Raw genomic sequence first — 19646 nt, forward strand, 5'->3', positions numbered from 1 at the left:
TTTTGTATGTTATATTGATAACGACCACAAATTCTCACCAGTTTCCCTGCTCATCCACCAGATGGCGTAGAGACCACAGTCCTTTATCCATCCAGTGCTGCATAAAGGGAGATTTCCCATTACAAAGCACATATATGTTATTATCTGTTATTACAGATTAGAGTTTGATGTGGAGTCAAACTGTGGCTGTACATGAGTTTCCATTTTAACAAGACCTGCTTATGAAAGGACAATTTCACTGGGAGCTTTTCTACATGAAATCACATCTAAGGACAAACACAATACCCCCATTTCTTAAATAAGAGAGAGACAAAACCAAGTACTGTTTTTCTGTTGGGAAAGATTTGAATCATTTCATTTTTACTACTGTGTTTAAACATTCAAAATCAATTGCTTGAAGACCACCTTTTTCATATTCTTTCACAATTTCAAACGTTTTAATATAGTGGACTTAATTTTTTTTTCCACTGACTGTGTTGTGTGTTGTCTGTAACTACAGTGTGTAGCCTGTTATATGCAGTGCCATGTGGTGGTACACATAATTAGCTTATCAGTAGCCTACATGAAATGTACAGTATTACCATATAGTAAAGTGTAGAAGAAGTCTATTGTCAGAGCCTTCTTACTGTGCAACATGTTTATATTCTTATACCTTTACTCTGCTGACAGTGTTGTACTAGTTTGTGTCTAATGTGAATCTTTATAATATAATTTATCTTGATCTTGATTTAGCTGCTTGCTCTTATTCTCCTGCTGTTCTTGAACTTTGCGTAGTCACAGTCATTTCTCCATTGTGAGACAAATAAAGGTTTATTTTATTACTGTTCATATGTACTTATGGGAAGATAAATGTTATGAAGCACTTTCATTCTTTTTCCCAATTACAATTACTGTAAATTGAGAAAAATAATGAAAAGTAGGCTAGTTATTGTCCAACCTTTCACGTGAGTGTTACAATTTTGGGACTTCAAGGACACAATTCTGGAAATAAAACATATAGCATATATTTCATAATGAGTTGCTGAAACTGTAGGATATTGTAGAAAAATCAGACTACAAAATAATAGAAGCTGTAGCATCTTTAAGCCACAATTACACACTGTCATACTTCAATCCGTATTTTTTGAAGGCTCTATGTGGACTTCATCTCCCATTAGCCCTTGCGAACAACGTCGACACGCCCCCGCTGAAACCATGGAAACCGCTGAGCGGATGATGCAGCGCTGTACTTCTCTGCTCTCAGCTCTTTTGCCTCCTTCTCGTCTGGACTCCGTGAAGACGAGGCGATCGACAGTCCTGTGTCCAACTGGAGCGTAATCTATTTTTTACCTACAATTTAATCGTACTTTTGTAGTTTTCTATTCCGTAAAATATCTGTTTAACTGTCGCTTTGCCCTTGCCGACGAGGTTAAATTGTACAAGTGCGGCTAATCTGTGTCTAGACTTGGATTTTCCTCTCCTTAACCTTTAAATAAACTCAACCAACCATGCTGGAGTCTATAAACGTAACAGGTAAGACTTTTGCTTGTATATTAGCACCGACATGACAATGGTATTGCTGACTAGCATTAGCATTCCAGCCATTTGCACTTCAAAAGCACGTGTCCAAACCATAGCAGATTATCAATCAGCAATCACATTAGAATTATAGGCTGGGCTAGCAACTCTTATTATAATTAGGACTATTTTGGGTTGCTTTGACATTTCCTATAGCACTTACATTTATCTACTATAAGAGATGGAAGGAGTACTCAGTTTTGTTACTAAAGTACAAAAAACACTCAAGTAAAAGTAAAAGTATCACATGAAAAACTCTACTTCAGTAAAAGTATTAAAGTATCCCTTTTTAAAAATGTACGTAAAAAGTAAAAATATTTCGCGCATTTTGAGGTCTGATGTCGTGTAGTGAAAATATAGTTGAGTAGAAAGTGCAGATACCTACTCTCAAATGTAGTGAAGTAAAAGTAAAAAGTATCAACTTTAAAATGTATCAAAGTACAGATGCTTAAAATTTATACTGAAGTAAAATACTTTACTACTTTTACTTTGTTTCATCCCCTCACTATTTATTAGATTTGTTTTAAATGTGTGCTGTGATAATAATACATTTATTTAAGTACAGATTTTGAGAATTTGTACACAACTTAAGTTTTATTTTATTTGAAGACTTATTACTTTGACTCCAATACATTTAAAAAAAAAGACACATATACTTTCTACTCCAGTACACTAAAAAAGGCTCCAAGTGCAAAGTTCATTGTTGGAGCAGTTTTCCGTGTAATTTGTCTCATTTAAGCCTCATAGTGCTCTCTGTAGACACAAATTGTGCAGATGTCCTGTGACAGACTTAAAACCCTGTTACAGGTTGTGGGTGTGATGCCACTGATTTGGTTGTGATTTGGCTTTGATCAATTTTAGGGCTCAATATTTGCAGTTCTAATCAAATGTATTTATTGTCTTTTCAATGTAATCTTTGACAACTTTTTACTAATTATACAAGGCGGATGCAAAAGGGTACGACTAAAATCCATTTTGCCTTTGTTTTTTGAAGTAACCTGCTGTATTTTATTATTTTTGATGTCACAAAGTTTCATTCGCAACATTTATTTAAAATGGTTCATATAAAAAAAGTTATTTCTGTAAGTAATTTCTGCAGCAAATATTTCAGTACTTTAACTTAAATAATATTTTGACTGAATTAGTTTTACTTGTATTAGTGTAATATTTGACCAGTTGTATCTTTACTTTTACTCAAATAATGAAATGCAGTATTTTGACTGCATCTTCTGTTAGGTAATAGTATTTGATTTGGTGGCTGAGCAGTCTCATTGATTGTAGCACTGAAATGATGACTGCTTGTTTGTGATAGCATGACTCTACTTGAGTGCACTGTTATTTAATCTGTGCTGTCACTGTATAATAAGTGCAGAATCTAACTTTCAAGTGTGCATCAGTAGTTGCGTTTCCATCACCTTGTGTTTAATGCAGATTTTGAAGATTTGCATAAGTAAACGGGATGTGGAAGCACAGATATCGCAATTAGAACCCTTAATTTGTATAAAGGTTTATTCACTCACTTTTGAGGTGGTTTTTGATTTAACCACATTTTGGAGGCATTTGGGGGCAGCAAATATAGAATCCCACAGGTGATGGACAAAGCCAACATAATTCCGTCACATTGATTGTTATTGGCCCAAAATCCTCCAGTGGAGCATAGCTAAACAAACTTTGTTGCACCGCACCTCGAACCTCAAATTTTTGAGGTTCGAGCTAAAAACAAACGAGGTTTGCCAACCAATGGCATTCCCAGAGACCCATATGTACTGTCTAATTTTCATTAGTAGAGTAACTAAAAGGGAAAGTTTACACTCATCCAGCATTGTGGACAAGTTGCAGGACTTCAGCAGTCATTCTTTTTCATCTTCAGTGCAGTACTTTGGCAAAGACAGAGGCAGCAGCCTTTAGCTTTGTGGCAAAACACATGTATAGTATTATTACAATTTAAAGAACCTGTTAACTTTTAGGATTGGCACAAATGTATGCAGCAAATGGCTAAATAACAGAAAAAAGTGCGCATCTGGCCAAGTCAAACTAATCAGAATTTACACAGTGCGCCCTCTGCAGGATTAGCGGTGTCATGATGCAGAAAGTGTCACTGTCACTGTCAGGTAACCAACACCCAGTCATGCTCTTGAATGCTTTGATGGAAATGGGGATTAAGTTACATTTGTTATGTGTTTTTCTGATGAGAATTTTGGAAATATGCATTTTATATGGGTGGAAACGCAGTTGTTGGAAATTTGATTGTGGATAGAGTAAGGTCTGGCAAAGGTGTTTAATTCACCTTTAGGAATTAGTTTTTTTCAACACCCCTAAAAGAACCTAGCATCATACGTTTTTTATTGCACATTCCCCCTAGTGCCATTCATTTGTAAAATGAGAATAGCTCTAATTTCCCCCCACCCTGATAAGAGGATTAGTCTATCTTGCTAAAAGCTCTGCACATGCTTTAGTTTACCACTCTATAACCTCTCTCTATCTCTTTTCAGAATGCCTCCACTGGCCTAAGGTGGAACTGTCCAAGAAATCCATCCTCAGTGACAAGGTGGTGAGTCCGAGCCAAGTTTATCTGGACAAGTTCCCCGCGGATGTTCTCAAAGACCTCCTGACCCTCCGCTCTAGCAGCTACAATGTCCTGCTCCAGGCCGAAGATGCAGACAAGAAAAATCCCAAACGCTCGCCACATAAAAAGCGAAAAGCAGTGAAACAAAGTTTGTCGATGAACAAGAAAAAACATCCAGCTTCTAGAAAGAGTCAAGAATCTAGCAAAGCCATTCAAAATAACTATATTTTTTCAAGCAGTACCTCCAGTCTACACCGGCCTAGCAAAAGTATGTCTGTAGTGGGGAGTACTTTGGGTCTGATTCCGCGTTCATCGTATCTCAGGAAAGCTTACATTCCCAGTCTACCTTCTACCAAGCTTCCCTACCTGAACAAGCCGGTGAAGCTGGAGGAGTCGGAGAATTCCAGACGGCTGTGCATCCTGGCTGCGATCAAGCCGACCAACGTGGAGCAGGAGAAGACCAAGTTTTTCAAGTCCGACTTCACCTACAACCCGCAGTTTGAATACAGTAACCCGCTACCTCCGCTTGTGCTGGCGAAACATGGAACTGCATCGGATCGCTTTCTGACACAGGTAAAGCTGGGGAGGCATGGTACAAATTTGTGTAAATGCTTCAGTAAGCCATAGTATGCAGTGTTTCCCATTAATGGAGAATACTATGGTGGCTCCCCTTAGTCTTATATTTGCTATGGATGGGTGATTTTTATATATATATATATATATATATATATATATATATATATATATATATATATATAATATGTGTGTGTGTGGGCCTTACTATGGATTTTAAAAGTTAAATACTGGTGTCAGCAAATATCTGTTTGCCCCATTGTGTAAAACAAACTGCAATATAAATTTAGCTTTTAGCTTTTTTATTAGTAGGTGGAATAACTGACACATTTACTCCAAAAATATTTAAATGAGCATTGCCTGTGCTACCATTGTATGAACCCCTTAGTATGACATACATATATACATATTTAATTATATGACCTATGTTATATAAATGCTGATGATGTGGTAATGGGTGACTCCAGGTGTACCTTATGCAGAATATGCAGATGTGTGTTGCACCAGATGGAAGTGTCTAGAAGCTGCACTTGTGTGCAGTAAATGCTGAAGTCCACAGGCAGTGACAGGTCATTCTTCAGATGGGCTCAATGAGAGTGGTGCTGAGCTGGCTGCCTCAGTCCTGTTCCCATTAGCTCCTGCCTGCTCCTGCCTGCTCCTGCCTGCTCCTGCCTGCTCCTGCCTGCACCTGTCTGCCTCTCAGGAGAGTGACACCTGCTATAGAAGCACTTTATTGCCAGACCAAGTCCAGCTGCAGGTCTAGCTGCAGGTCAGGCCTCAGACTGTAGGAAAACAAGATGGCATAATGTTCTTTGTACCGTACTCTCTGGGGTTTCTGTTACAGACTGCACTTTGTCTAAGCTAATGTTTCTCAAATGTTGTACAGGTATTGATAGTGGCAAGTGGGGTCCTTTTTGTAAGTTTTAGTTTTGAATTTGGTATTTAATGCCACAGTAAAAAAATAGACTAAAGGAAATGTTGTTCCTTTGGCTGTAACATGCCACAGTATGGCAAAAAACTTATCTCCGTGGAGAATGTTCGAAAGCATAGTTTGTGTGTTACCTCCAGAAAGTTACTCGTTCTTAGCTCTAACAACCCCTTTGTGAGACATCAGAAGTAGGTGATGTTAACTGATCCAGTCAGTAATTACTTCTACACAAATATGACTCTCGCATACAGGCTATTGTTACACCAGGTTTCCAGGTGTTGTTCCTGCACATTTGTGAAACGGCTTGTGTTACAGAGATGAGATGCACTTCGGAGGACATAGACAAACTTGAACTAGGAGGAACATTTTTGAAAATAAATTATTAATGCGTTATGGAAGTAAAAAATCACTCTCATTATTTTAACTCGGGAAAAGTCTTAACACATGTTTCAAATCAATGGGTACATTTACATGAGCAGTAAAAATCTGATAACTAGAGTAATCAGATAATTAATTAGATCTGATTACTGGTGTGTGTTTACAGCATGAAAGAAATCTGATCATCAAAAACATGTTCATCAGTGAATTTGTAGAGTAACTGTTGTATTTGGAAGATGATTAATTTAAAAATAACTCTTTATGTCATAAAGAGGGGGTATTATGCAAAATATACTATACTATAATACTCAGAACTAGTTCATTTTAAATAGTTTGCAGTGGTCCAACTTTTTCCTCACTTACCTTATGCACTCAGAGCATCCTAATTATTCACCGCTTGACACAACTTTCAGTGACAAGAGTGTTGTTAATGTCATGGAAATGTTAACACAGTGCACAGCAAGCTTATTCGGTTCATTAAGACACATTCTGCTCAAATACATGGTAAAAAATTAGATTCAGAACTTTAACTTGTCTTAAAATCCGCAAGCAGTTTAACCATGACCTTAAATCAAATCAGTTGGATGTAGGACATGTGTTGTTACTCATTATTCAGTAGATGTGTGGCTCAGTAACACCAGTACACACTAGTAGTGCACACTAGCGGGACATACTAGTAGTTCACACCGGAGCCGGAGCAAGTGCAGTAACGTGATCCTCCACATGCTACTTCAGATCTGTCCTACTTCAGTCCAGTTTCCCTGTCACAATTACACCTCATAAATACTGTACATGCACACGACTCACTTTGTAACAGATAGAGGACAGCTATGACGTGAAAAGTGCTACTCAATATTTTAAAAAGTCCTTAGTGTTCCAACTGAAACGAGTAAGTCCAGCAATTAAAAAGCTGTTGTTACAAATGGTATTGTTGGCAAATGGTGTTGTCTGGCAAAATAGGTTCTATGTAAAGCATGGACTGTATGGACATAGGAATAGGAAATGAACATGGTGTGCTATTGGCTCCATCCATTCTTTGTAACTGCTGCTGTCAGACGCCTCATTTTGGTCTACATGACCCACTCTACATGATCCTGGTGTTTTTATTTTGCTATTTTGTGTGTAAATAAAGATATGAACATTAATAACAGACAAATCATGTGCCTTGTGCCCCTGCTAGCACTAGCAACAGATTGGATTGACAGCGTTGCTAAGCGCTCTCTCCCTTCTCAACCAGAGGTACGGGCGGAAAGGGGCGTTAACAACTTAACAAGCTAACAACTAATGACCTTGTTTGGCTCTTGGTTGCTATGATAATCTCGGTTGGAATTCCAAATATGGAACTCGGCTCTAAATTTGTCCATATAACTACAAGCCTCGATTTGCTTCTTTTGAATGCAGTGGGTGACATTACACTTTGTTAGTCCACTTCTTTATACAGTCTATGGTGTAAACCAAGAAACCAAGGTTTGGAGATGTTGGCAGAGTTATAATGCAGGACTACTTAAACATGTGTGAATGAAACAAAACTCAACCCCGGGTATGTTTTTAATGAGGAAACAAGATTCCAATGTAACTAAAAGTTCATGAGAGTCAATTTGACATAATATCGGACCGTTAAATCTTTACTCCGAATGAATTCTTGTGGTTGTGTTGTGCAGGCAGTGCACATCATGGAGGTGGCCCTGCAGAGATATGGCAGCTATGAGCGCTTCGAGCAGGTGACAGGAGGCAGTCTGCTGAGCAAGAGCCGCATCTGGACCAGTGTCAAGAAGTACATGGAGAAGGAGGGCTGTGTGGGAGAGGTGAGTTGGAGAAGGGCTGGAAAGAAAATTTTGCTTAAATTAATAATAAACAAAAAAACTCAAAAATTACTCAGACCTATAACCCGAAAATTGACTTTTCAGAGCTTTTCCATCAGTAGCGCACACTAGTAGGATATACAAAAAATATTTAAATATATTGCTTAGTATTCTCTACTTAAAAAAAAAAAAAAAGTAAAGTTTATAACATGGTTGTTACCTAGCAACGATAATGTTAAGGGTTAAAACCTGTCTAAACTACACAATTTTTATGATTAGACTAATTCAAATAAATTATAACACTTTTATTTTGTTAAACTGTGACAAAAATACCTCCTTTGTGTTCAGTTTTTCACATATATTGAATGGAATCTTCAGTGTTGATAACAGTTGGAGGTACATTCCCTTTTAGAGCTCACACAAACTGTCACTTAACTGGTATAAACTACAATAATTATTTAGCGCAGGTACTATTCCAAGTAATAATAATGAAAACTTTATACTATAAACGTCACGTCTTTACTGGAGTTCGTTCCTGTAGAAGTGGCGTTTATGTAACAAACACAACAAAGATTACATAATGAGTTAAGAACATGTCACCGAGCACCACCACACACTTACTCACTGTGTGAGAGATAAGACTCCTCAAGAGTCTAACTGCAAAGGCGAAACCATTGTAACTGAAGCATTCTACTTTGTAGAAAGAGCCATATGATACGACTGAACAACCTTTAGATTGTGTGGGTTTTTTTTAAGTTTTAGTCCTCATTCTACATTTTTAAAACATTTAAGAAAACCAAAACTGACCCTCCCACTTAGTCCTTTCTGTGTTGACAGAGCTACAACAGTCTGGGATGATCGCAAGGAACTGTTTTCATTTTGTTTATCCTAAAACATCTCTGATGATAAAAGTCTGTCCCTAGCAGTTGCCTCTTTATGGTTATCATACTATGAATAATATTGCCTATACATTTTAAAATATTTTAGTCTACTTTTATCTCAAATGGCTTACAATGTACTGCATGAAGTAAAATGTGCATGAAGTAAAATGTGTCCTGAACTGGTAGAAATGACAGTTACGCACAGGGTCTTTAATATTTAAGACAACTCCCATGAATTACTTTTTCACTAATATGAAAATCCCATGCATTTGAGTATATGTTTGTAGAGATCTAAACTAGTGTTATCAGGCTCCATATATCATAAAACTCCATGGAGGAGGGTGATTCTGTTGTCTGCAGAGAATCACACTATATTGATACTTTGCAGCTGATGTCATCAACATTTCCTGCGGGTGTGATGCTAACTGTAGGCAGTGCTCTGTCTAAAGATCTGTTAGACTTTAATCTGAGCTTTGTTTCGACACAATCTGATTTAGCGAACTGACTTAAGTGGAATTACAACTGGTGAGATGATTTGTTCTGTTAAATGAGTCTCTCACATAAAATTACAGCCACAAGCTAGCTAGCATTAGCTAGCTTGTGGCTTATCATGCTGCGTTTGCTAGTGTGTGCATTGTGTCACTGTGGTAACTGCTGAACATTCCACCATAGAGATACATATTGAAAACCCCCAGTGTGATGTCACTGCAAATTATCATTTGCATATCTGTAATATAATTAATAATTGCATGTGCAATTTCCCTTTTCTGTGTTTCTTACAGCTAACATGTCTATAGATCCAATTATACATCTTCTAACTGTCTGAACCTTTTGCATGTTGAGATCGTGGTGCAGGTGACAGATAACCTCCTCTCCAGAGCCTCCATGACTGTAGTGAACAGCAGGCCCACTCTCACCATCAACACAGCCACAGCCAGGGAGCACTGGCTGGAGGGGATGCTCCGACACGAAATCGGTACATGTTCAACTTATACAATCTTTATGTCAAGCTATACCATGAGCAGAACAAAGAGAAAGTTATTGTAATGGAGTACTACCCACCTCCGTTCACAGGCACTCATTACTTCCGTGGCCTAAACAACTTGCACCAGCCGTGGAGCACGAGCATAGGGCGCCGGAGGCACAACCTGAAGCCCTTGAACCCCACAGAGGAGGGTCTGGCCAGTATCCACAGTGTGCTCTACAGAAGGGACCCAACCCTCTGGAGAGCCGCCTTGCTCTACTACACCGTGTACCAGGCCAGCAGCATGTCCTTCTGCCAGCTCTTCCACTGCCTGGGACGCTTCCTCCAGGATCCCCACACCCGCTGGGACTACTGTGTGAGAGCCAAGAGGGGCCAGACGGACACTGCACTGTCAGGTTAGACATATGCTGGTTAAAGTGCATGACAGATTAAAGAGTTTTATAATTATCACTTGGTTTGGTAGGATAGATATGTGGTAAATATTTATTGTAATTTTACATCAGTTAAGTGGCAGTTTATGGATGTAGAAAGCAAAAAGTTGGAAAAACAGAATCCCTCTGCCTATGCCATCAACACGGAAAACTGCAGACAATTTACACACAAGGAAGGCATTTATGTGACAGTTTAAGCCTTCATTTAACAAAATAAAGGTGTCATTTATTTTTATTTGTCAAATGATAACTGTTGTGTACTTTAGAGATGTTTTGGCGCTTGTTAACATTATGGTTGCTAAGTAACATACTTTTATGTATATCGTTTCTGCTGCCCATGTCCAACGAGACTTAGACCAAAATGGGATATCAGCTGAAGCAATATTTGCTCCACCAAAACTTTAGATATCAGCACCAATATCCAATACCAGTATTGTATCGATGCATTCCTAGTATGCACACAGCGGCACCGTGCTCGCACACAAGGGGACATACGGTAGGACGAAACGTCATGTTCTGCTCTTCTGCTCTGTTTCTGTACTTAAATAAGAATCCCTCTGTGCTGTGCCAATTTGGGCAGAAAGAGTTGACTTTGACGATGACAAGCCCCTCCCAAGTGTGTTACCATAGAGCTCCTCTCGCTCATATATATTAATATTAGAGGAGAAGTGTGATAAAGATGCTGAACTGATGGGCTTAGATTGAGTTTTATAAACTACTTTTAATTTTTGTAAGTATTTTTTATTTCAATAGCAGTGCTGTACAGTAATTTTTCTTTTGGTCTTATTCATGAATAAATAATTTTAATCTCTCTTTTTTGTACTGGAGGTGTGAGAAATGTTTGCATAGGTGGTCAGCAGTTTGGTTTTTAGCAACAAAGTGGTCCTTTGTCTGAAGTTTGAGAAACACTGCTCTAGCTGGTTATTTGCCTATTCAGGTCAAAGTGATTTTCATGTTCTCTTGCTATGCGCCTCAGTGGCTATAGTGTGAGTTGACTGTTATATAATTACTATAATGTATATTCAAGAGCTAAAGTAAATGTTTTTGAACTCATAAATTGTAAATGCGTACATCTAAAATTGTCTGTTAACCACATTTCTCTATGCATTTCTTTGCAGGTTGCTTCAGTAAGGACCAGGTGTATCTGGATGGCATCTTGAAGATCCTACGATACAGAGACAAGATCAACTTTCCTCTCCTCATGTCGCTGGGAAAGGTGAGGCTGTCGACATTTGAAAATTACACTGAAATTAGTGAATGGTCAAAACACGGGGTCTTAGTATTGATACTTTGCAGCTGATGTCATCAACACTCCCTGAGGGGGTAAAGTTAACTGGAGGCACTGCTCTGTCTGAAGCTCTGTTACTCAAGTTAGACTTTTGTGTTAAAACAAATTGACTCTAAAGAATTGACATAGCTGGACCTACAACAGGTGAGCTGATTTGTGCTGTGAAACAAGTCCCTCTCAACATTACAGTTACAAGCTACCTAGCATTAGCAACACTTTTTCAGTTAGTCGCTATCATGTGTTTGTTGAAAATCAAACACCTAAACAGGACCATGAACTCTCATATTGATCTCAGACTCCTGAAGATGTGTTGTTTAAATTCATGTTGTACTTTTTTGTTTTTCCATATAAAAACGTATTGGTCTGTGTTTGCTAATGTGTGCATTGTGCAGGATGGGTACCCAAAAATTATACTCAAGAGTAACACTACTTCAAATGAATATTACTCAAGTAGAAGTACAAAGTAGTGGTCCAAGACATTACTCAAGCAAGAGTACAAAAGTATTTGGGAAAACTACTACTCAAGTAAGAGTAACTTAAAGAGTAACTGTCTGGACGTAATGTCTGATTTATAATTTTAAAACAATGTAATTTGAAGGACAAAACATTAAATAAACTGGTATTTTTGAGGATAGACACAAAAATGAGACAAACGAAATCATATTTGAAGGAGCGGTGCAAGAAACACAAATGTTCTAATTATTAACTATTGTCAAAAATAAAGCTTTTGTCGCTTATAGACCGTGGGAAGAGGAACGAAACTTTTTCTAAAGTAGGAGTAAAATGATACTGCTAGTACTATAAAAAGTAACATAACTCAAATAAATATAATACTCACCGCTGGCATTGTGTCACCATGGTAACTGTCACCCCAGGCGTCACTGCAAAGTATCAATGTATAAACTTTACTAGATACTTACTTAGATTGCCTCCTTCCCATCTTGCTTCATTTGTACTTTTTTGTATTGTATCTGTAACATTTTCTTATTGCATCTGTGACGTTCTGTATTCCCCTAAGGCCTGACTCAAATATACTGGGAGGAAAGTGTAGCCTTATATAACCCAAGCAAAAAGCAAACCCCAGAATAATCCGCAAACTCATGCACTGCACCAAAAGTGATATAAGAAGTGACGTAAAGTTTGGGTTTAGGTTGGCAGGCATGGAGGCAAAGTGTTTAGCACTGTCACCCCAAAACAAGAAGGTCCCTGGTTTGAAGTTTGCATGTTCTGCCAGGGGAGGTAGGTGAGTTCTTGGGGTTAGAGTATCAGTGTCAGAGGTACTCGTTGTTACATTTTTTTCCAATTATTTCTTTTAATTACAGTGATACATTTACCTTAGTATTTGTTTGAGATGAATCTTCTGGTATAAAGTCCTGACAGCAATCGTGAAAATGTGTTTGAATATTGCCACCACTTTTAGTACTTTTGTCATTTGGATTGACTCAGTGTTGATTACAGATATATTAACCATAAACCAGGTCAACATCTGCATATTCAGTTAAAGCCATTTTAGCCTGTTGTTTTTTTGTTTATTTCTCATTTTGGTTGTGTTTATTGCATTGAAAAAAAAACAAAAACAAACATACATCCTTACAGTGAGTGGGCTTGCTTCTCCACAAACCCGACTCTTAGACTCCATAGAAATGTTGTTCCTTTGGCTATAATCTTCCACAGTATGGTATAAAGTTATCCATCTTCATGACGAAGTTTAAGTTTCCATTGAATCACGCAGGTGACCTTGAGAAAGTTACATGCTGTACCTTTTAAATAGCAGATTAAACCATAGAATTCTGAGCTGCTCTCCACCTCAGTTATAACGTTTTTTTATTTTAACCATTTTGTTTTAACCTTTTCTCAAACAATTTTCTTTTTTGATATTTTCAGGTGGCCTTTGAGGACGTGGACAGACTCAAACCTCTGGCTCAGATGGACAACATTCGGATTCCCCACTTCATGCAGGACCAGTCCAAGTATCAGGAACAGCTGACCAAGATCATGGCGGTCAACCAGCTCACAGACGAAGAACTCAGGACCATTATCTAAGCAACAAGCAAATTAAACCACGCACACTCTGCCAATGGGTAGAGACATTTAGTGCATGTTAGTAAAATAGTAGTGGTTATGAAGTCTATGTGTCAAATTATGAATAGGACCACTTCAGCGTTGATACCTCATTCGTGGTAGATTAAATCGTGTTTGTGCCAACTATAACAGGACAGAAATCGAGTTTGAAATGACATCACAAACTGTTAAATATTGCTAAAATGTAGATGTTTTTTCTTCTATACCTGGTTCATGGCTCATTGAAAGATGCTCCTGGAATGTTCCACCGTAGATATTTAGTACTATGTTTATTAAGAAAAATACCTTGAGATCTGACCTGTAACTAGCCCCGCTGATGTCACCTGTGTAACATTCTAGGTAAAGCAAAGTAATAACATCTCCATGGCGACAAACAGATGACAGACTGTCCACCAGAAAAGTTACATAGCGTATCTTTAAAAAGACCCATTGCGCTTGTGTCTGCTATATAGTTATAATCTACTTGCGCATCATTGTTATAATTTGAACATTTTAAATCACAATATTCATCAAGAAACGACTTGATAAACCAAAGACGTCCGCTGACTTCTGCTTTGGAAAACGTCGATGCTCAATGGGAGCTGACGTCGCCGCAAACGCCGTCGCAACAAAGAGTCAGCACCTCTGATGGATAACTGCAGATCACGCTAGCAAGCACCAGATTTTTCTTTTCATTTGTACCAAAAATGACTACGCAATGCTGCTGAGTCCTAATTGGAGAACGAAGAAATATCATATAATAATAATACCAAATAATTGTTAGTGGCTATTCCCATGGTATTCTGCAGTTTGAAAGCAACATATGTTTGTTTTTCAGTAGAATGTGTAATATTCTAGGTTACCCGCTTCATGGCACTGTCTGATCAATATTGTCATGCCCTTAAGCTGTTATAGATTTAGTCAACATTACCATTTTGAGAGGCTGAGAGGGATGATGTTTTTGCTGCTGTGTTAAAGAGAGGGTCAAGGCAGTGTGAAGAGAGGGAGAGAGTGCATTTATACGAGTCATTACTTTATGTTGCCATAACCAATGCAGCATCGATCAGTATCATTACCAAATATTTCTCTTTGTAATCCAAAATAGAATAGGTTTTGAAGTTTTATTCCATTAGAATTCCATCAGAAAATGATCCTGTCTTGTGATAAATCCAATATTGAAACATAGATTAAAATATTAACCTTACCTATAGGACCAAGTGCACTTACCTACTTTCACTACAGTGGACACTCTTGCACTACAATGTAATCATGATAATTACTTGCCTTTAGCCTTTAGCAAAATGGCAATGATTTAATACAGCTGGACAATGTTTGCAATAATTGTAGACTTTAGTACTGTGAAGTCGATGGACACTGATATAAAGCCTAGTTTAAATATTGCACTTTCTTACCCTGTTTATGATATTCAAGTTGCACTGATGACCTGGGCATTATTTGATTATAGAATATATGTCACCGATTGTTAAAACAGTGGTATTTCTATGTGATGTTATGTTTAAATAAAATAAAAACATGCAAAATGTGACTCATTCATTGTGGTAACTGTCATTACCATAAGACAAATTCGTAACTTGTATTTTCCTCCAAAAAAATCTTACTAGAAATTTGTAATATATAAATTGACTAACCTCTTTTACATCAGATTTTTGTTTTGTCAAGTTTTATGCCAGATGCCCTACCAGCCAGATTTGATTTATGTGGTTTAGATGAAGGACTTACCCACAGATACAACACAAGGCACATGGACACTGTTTACATGTTTCTAGTGTCTTAAATTTTGGTGACATTTGTAGTAACATGGAACAGCTTCCCTCTTAAGTAGTGCTGATCTGGGCTGTCGTTGCACATTTTGTCCAGTAGGGTCCAGTTTCAGATGGAAACCAGGGTCGTGTGAATGATGTAGTAATAGTGCAATCCAAGAGATCCCACGGCCACCCAGAGCACCCATCTCAATGACAGCTAGGGTGACACTTAAACGTACCAATTAACAGATTAAACCCTATTGTACAACAGCACAGAAGGCCTCTTTACATTTAGTTTATTCATGAGTCACTGTACAGAGTGGATGGAACATCTGCTAAAGGAAGGTCTGTCATAATCACTATTTCAACTGACAACAATATACTTTGAACCTCAGTTTTTATCGTGAGTACTTTTTCTTTTCAAAAGTGAGTTTTTAGTTTTTTGTTTGTTTTTTTGATGTTTAAAAATGATTTACTGAGATTATCTTGCATTATTTACATCTTAATTAGTGGCAAAAAGTTGTTTCAATATTCTTTTATCACAATATTTCTCTCTAGCAATAGATCGGGCTTCAAAATGTGTTATCATGACAGGTGTAGCTAAAGGTGCACATACTGAGGAGAGTAACAGTTGCCTTGTAGTTAAAGGTGGGCAATATATTACATGCATTTATGATACTGGATATACAATATGTATATTTCTTTTTATATAAACGAGATGTCCAAACTATGATCTGGAGGTTACCTTAAGTACTACTTTTTAACCACATTTCTTCATCATCTTTTAGCCTACCATTCTATTCTTAGTCTGAACAACAGTGTTAAGTAATAGTAACATTACTTTTAAAGAATAGGCATTTTATATCAAAGGTGTAAATGAGGTGCTGGGAAGAAACCCAAACTTGTGCCCTCAGGAAAGGACTGTATTTAGGACTAGTTCAGTATCCACAATCTCCCCAGGTTGTTCGGCAAGAACAAAGTGACCAGACACCGGTCCACACTCTACCACTCTTTATTGAAGTTGTGTTTACGGTTTATGCTCATATTCATGATTCATGTTCATGTTTCATAGTTGTTCATGGTTTCTAAAAGGCAGAAAATAAATACTATGAATGTGATGAATGATACAACAAATGAAATATCAGATATATGGTATTAATAAACATAACAAACATGTAAATACACAATATAGAAAACAAAACACATTAGAAATAAGCTACATATGATAATACAAAGCAATAATGAATAAAAGTGAGAGAATGGCACTTTCTCGCCTAAAGAACAAAATTCCAATTGTCCTTGAATGCACCACAGGCGGCAGCAGAGTGCAGTGAAAATACAAAGGTCTGCCGGTCCGTGAATGCATCACTGGCGCAAATTGCGTAACGCGAACAAAGGAAACAGACCTAATTAAGGCTGGATTGACGGCATATGCAGTACAAATACTTATAATACTGAGATTAATTTACATTCTCAAGGACACATGAACAATTGTAGATGAAGTAAAAGAAAAACATTTAAAGTTGGGAAAGAGAGCTGGTGCGACTGTCCCGAACACAACACTGACTATCACTAAAAGTTCCGCTGGTGGCTGCTGAATCGTGATGGTTGAGGAGTGAGAAGGGATGGTTACTGATTGGTTGAGATGGTTCCTGGGCTGGATTGTCTGAATAATAAGGATAAAAACTGTGAAAACCTAATGCCTAAACCAGGAACGTCATAAACAAATTAAAACAACACAGATAATACAGATAAAATTACACTCTTGTTAACAAAAGGGACTCAAATTTTAAACTCTATTTTAGGTTTGAAATACAGTAGACTTGCTCTCTCGTGTGGTCCTTAAGAGCATTGCAGCCTAAATGGTTGAGAAAATGGGAAATGAGTTTGAATAAGAAGCTGGCTTATGTGGCAGAATTCACAGATGCATTTAGTTTTCTCCCACCTGTACACAATCTACTCTATATTATACTTGTGTTGGATAATGTAGCCTAATAATACATTTGATATGTGCATTTTTGTGCATTTGACCCTTTGCTCCCATTATGTTGGTCAAAAATACACTTTGTGAATAAGGTAAAAATAATGAAATTATTCAATTTGTCAACAACCTATTTAAGAGTCATAATAAAACGTAATCAGTGTCAAGAGAAGCCCAGTGAATGCAAGCTCCACAAGAGGGCGCTTGTCCATTATACACGTTCTTCTTTACCGCCATGAATAACACATGTCAAATCCAGTATGGTATTCATGATTAAGTTAAAATCAAATCAAAATGCATTTGAGACTACAAAAACTCCTTTCATCACAGTTGGCAGTTCACATATCACTGTTCTCCAGCGTTTTTTGTGTTAAATTGTGTGATTTTGTTTAATGTTAAAGTACTATATAACTTCTGGTAGTCTGCCACCTGCTTGTCTCCTTGGAGATGCTATTGTGTTCCTTCGAATGTTCCACAGTATGACATTAAAATGTCTATCTTGCATTTTCAATTGCAAGAATTTTTCTTACTGCAAAAAGGGTTGTCTCTCCACAAACTTGGCCTGTAAATAGGAAGTTAAAATCACACTTTGTAACATTGTCCATGCGTAAACATAAGGAATATAATTATAGCCAAAGGAACAACATTTCCATGGAAACAAGCAGGAGGCGGCCCACTTCTAGGTCAAATAAGAGTCATGTTTGTGGAGATGCAAAACTGCTCAGCTCACATGCTTTTATTTTATTTCATTTTTATTGAAACATAAATTACAAATCTATATGTAATGCTGTATTTGCATTTGGAGAGTGTGCTTGTAAACACTTCATTAACAGCATAGTCCGTAAAACAGCGTGGACAAAAACAACCTTCTATAGACTGCATAAGCAGCTTAAGAAAGTGGTGTTGCATTCACTGCCTCACTCATTTCCATTACAGAAGCTCACTCTAGCTACACACAGCCTGCCACTGCGTACATAATTTATCAGTGAAGCTTTCAGCTTCCCTGCTCTGCTCTTCTTAAAAGGAATTGTATGTGAGATTTTGATTTTAAATTCCATAAACATGACCTAACGTCCTGAGATATGAGGACGTATTTTCAAATTTTACTGATAATAATTGTAATGCTGATTTATTTTGAATTACAAAAACACTGGACATGATGGCCAAGCTGTTTATGTTATAATTTGGTGTTTTGGTTTTGTTATCCAATCACAAAGCAAGGCAACCCTCACATGAGTCTCTCATTTCGGTTGCCAGTTTCAATGTTGAAATCCAGTTGATTTAAACCTAAAAGGACTCTCTCTGATCTGAATGATCAGTATCTAAACCCCAGCACCTGCACCTGCTGCCTCTGCTGCTGCAGTGGGTGCTGTCCATATACTGAGAATGAGGAAAATCCTGTGTCTTCTCCAGGTTAAACCACTGGAAACCCAGCTCAGTTGTGATTATAATATATTTAATCAGAACTGAACTTGGGTTTAGCTCTTAGCTTTTAAACTAGGAGCATAGGCTACATACAGACCTTTAATCTTAGCTAAATTAATGAGATGACCACAAACGCCACATCAAAGCAAGTATATTTATTTATTCATATCTTTAGAAAATGTTTGGCACATTTCTCTTCATATCGTCCGTTTTAGTATTACATTATATTTTACAGTCTCTTCAAATATGGCTCTATAACTTACCACAACCATCTCTAAATACACAACCTCATTCACATTCACTAACAAGCAGCAGTCATGTCGGCGTCCAGTGTTTGTGATGTCATCGCTCGTGTTTGGATAGTTCCTCCCCTCGGTCCACAGTGACTCCGGGGCGGGGCAGCTCTTTGAAGGGAAGGTCCAAGTAGAGCTCGGCCACAATGGGACAGTGGTCAGAAGCCACGCCCCCCCAGGACCAGTTATCAGGGATCCAGGGATTGGTCATACCCTCACGCACCACCGTACACTGACCTGGACACACAGGAGGTAAGAGTGATAGGGTCATAAGGCTGTCTACATTATCAATCAAGAGCTTTATAATTAAAGATCCACCATTATTAGTTTTTTTTATCCAGAGAAACCGATGGCTGATAAGCTCTGCCGATATTTATGGCTGATATGAAGGGCCAATTTTGATTACTTTCATTTAAATTTATTACAAACTCCCTCACAGCCCATTTTTACCACCAACCTATAAGAGAGCTGAGTAGTCACGATTTGTGCTGTTGTGCTTTTCACACTAAAGTGTAAAAATAAAACTTTATAAGGCTTCTTCAGGCAGCCTGTGCTGGAGATTGAAGGCTGATCTGGCTCATGGCTGATGTGCTAAAAAGTGCAAATGCAGGTGTATCAGTCTGTCTGTACTTATAATCCACAAATGTATGGTAACTTGTGTGTTCAAAGTGAGATGCTGCAGGAGAATGGGAAAAACATGTACATTTAAGTACAGATATAATGGGGTGGTTCTC

The 19646-nt window shown here is 37.8% G+C and overlaps 2 protein-coding genes across 2 annotated transcripts in view; one reads left to right on the top strand and one right to left on the bottom strand.

Moving 5' to 3' along the window:
* Nucleotides 1–1200: 1200 nt before the first annotated feature.
* Nucleotides 1201–14995, top strand: matcap2 (microtubule associated tyrosine carboxypeptidase 2). The gene is made up of 7 exons (XM_033975415.2): nucleotides 1201–1512; nucleotides 4050–4696; nucleotides 7664–7807; nucleotides 9529–9661; nucleotides 9760–10065; nucleotides 11220–11317; nucleotides 13274–14995. The coding sequence occupies exons 1-7, from the start codon at nucleotides 1488–1490 to the stop codon at nucleotides 13430–13432; spliced, it is 1512 nt and encodes a 503-aa protein (XP_033831306.1). The 5' UTR covers nucleotides 1201–1487; the 3' UTR covers nucleotides 13433–14995.
* A 3764-nt stretch (nucleotides 14996–18759) lies between these two features.
* The window catches only part of eepd1 (endonuclease/exonuclease/phosphatase family domain containing 1), a 38342-nt gene continuing 37455 nt past the window's right edge, over nucleotides 18760–19646 (bottom strand). The window contains exon 8 of the mRNA XM_033975469.2: nucleotides 18760–19149. Coding sequence (XP_033831360.1) covers nucleotides 18962–19149 — 188 coding nt within the window. The 3' untranslated portion in view covers nucleotides 18760–18961. The remainder of the gene's footprint in view (nucleotides 19150–19646) is intronic.

Source organism: Periophthalmus magnuspinnatus, chromosome 11 (assembly GCF_009829125.3).
Source record: "Periophthalmus magnuspinnatus isolate fPerMag1 chromosome 11, fPerMag1.2.pri, whole genome shotgun sequence".
NCBI classification, from domain to species: domain Eukaryota; kingdom Metazoa; phylum Chordata; class Actinopteri; order Gobiiformes; family Gobiidae; genus Periophthalmus; species Periophthalmus magnuspinnatus.

Coding starts and splice junctions, on each gene's coding strand:
- matcap2 (XM_033975415.2), top strand. CDS start 1,488: ATGCTGGAGTCTATAAACGTAACAG. Junction 1,513..4,049: donor GGAGTCTATAAACGTAACAG/GTAAGACTTTTG, acceptor ATCTCTTTTCAG/AATGCCTCCACTGGCCTAAG. Junction 10,066..11,219: donor GACGGACACTGCACTGTCAG/GTTAGACATATG, acceptor ATTTCTTTGCAG/GTTGCTTCAGTAAGGACCAG.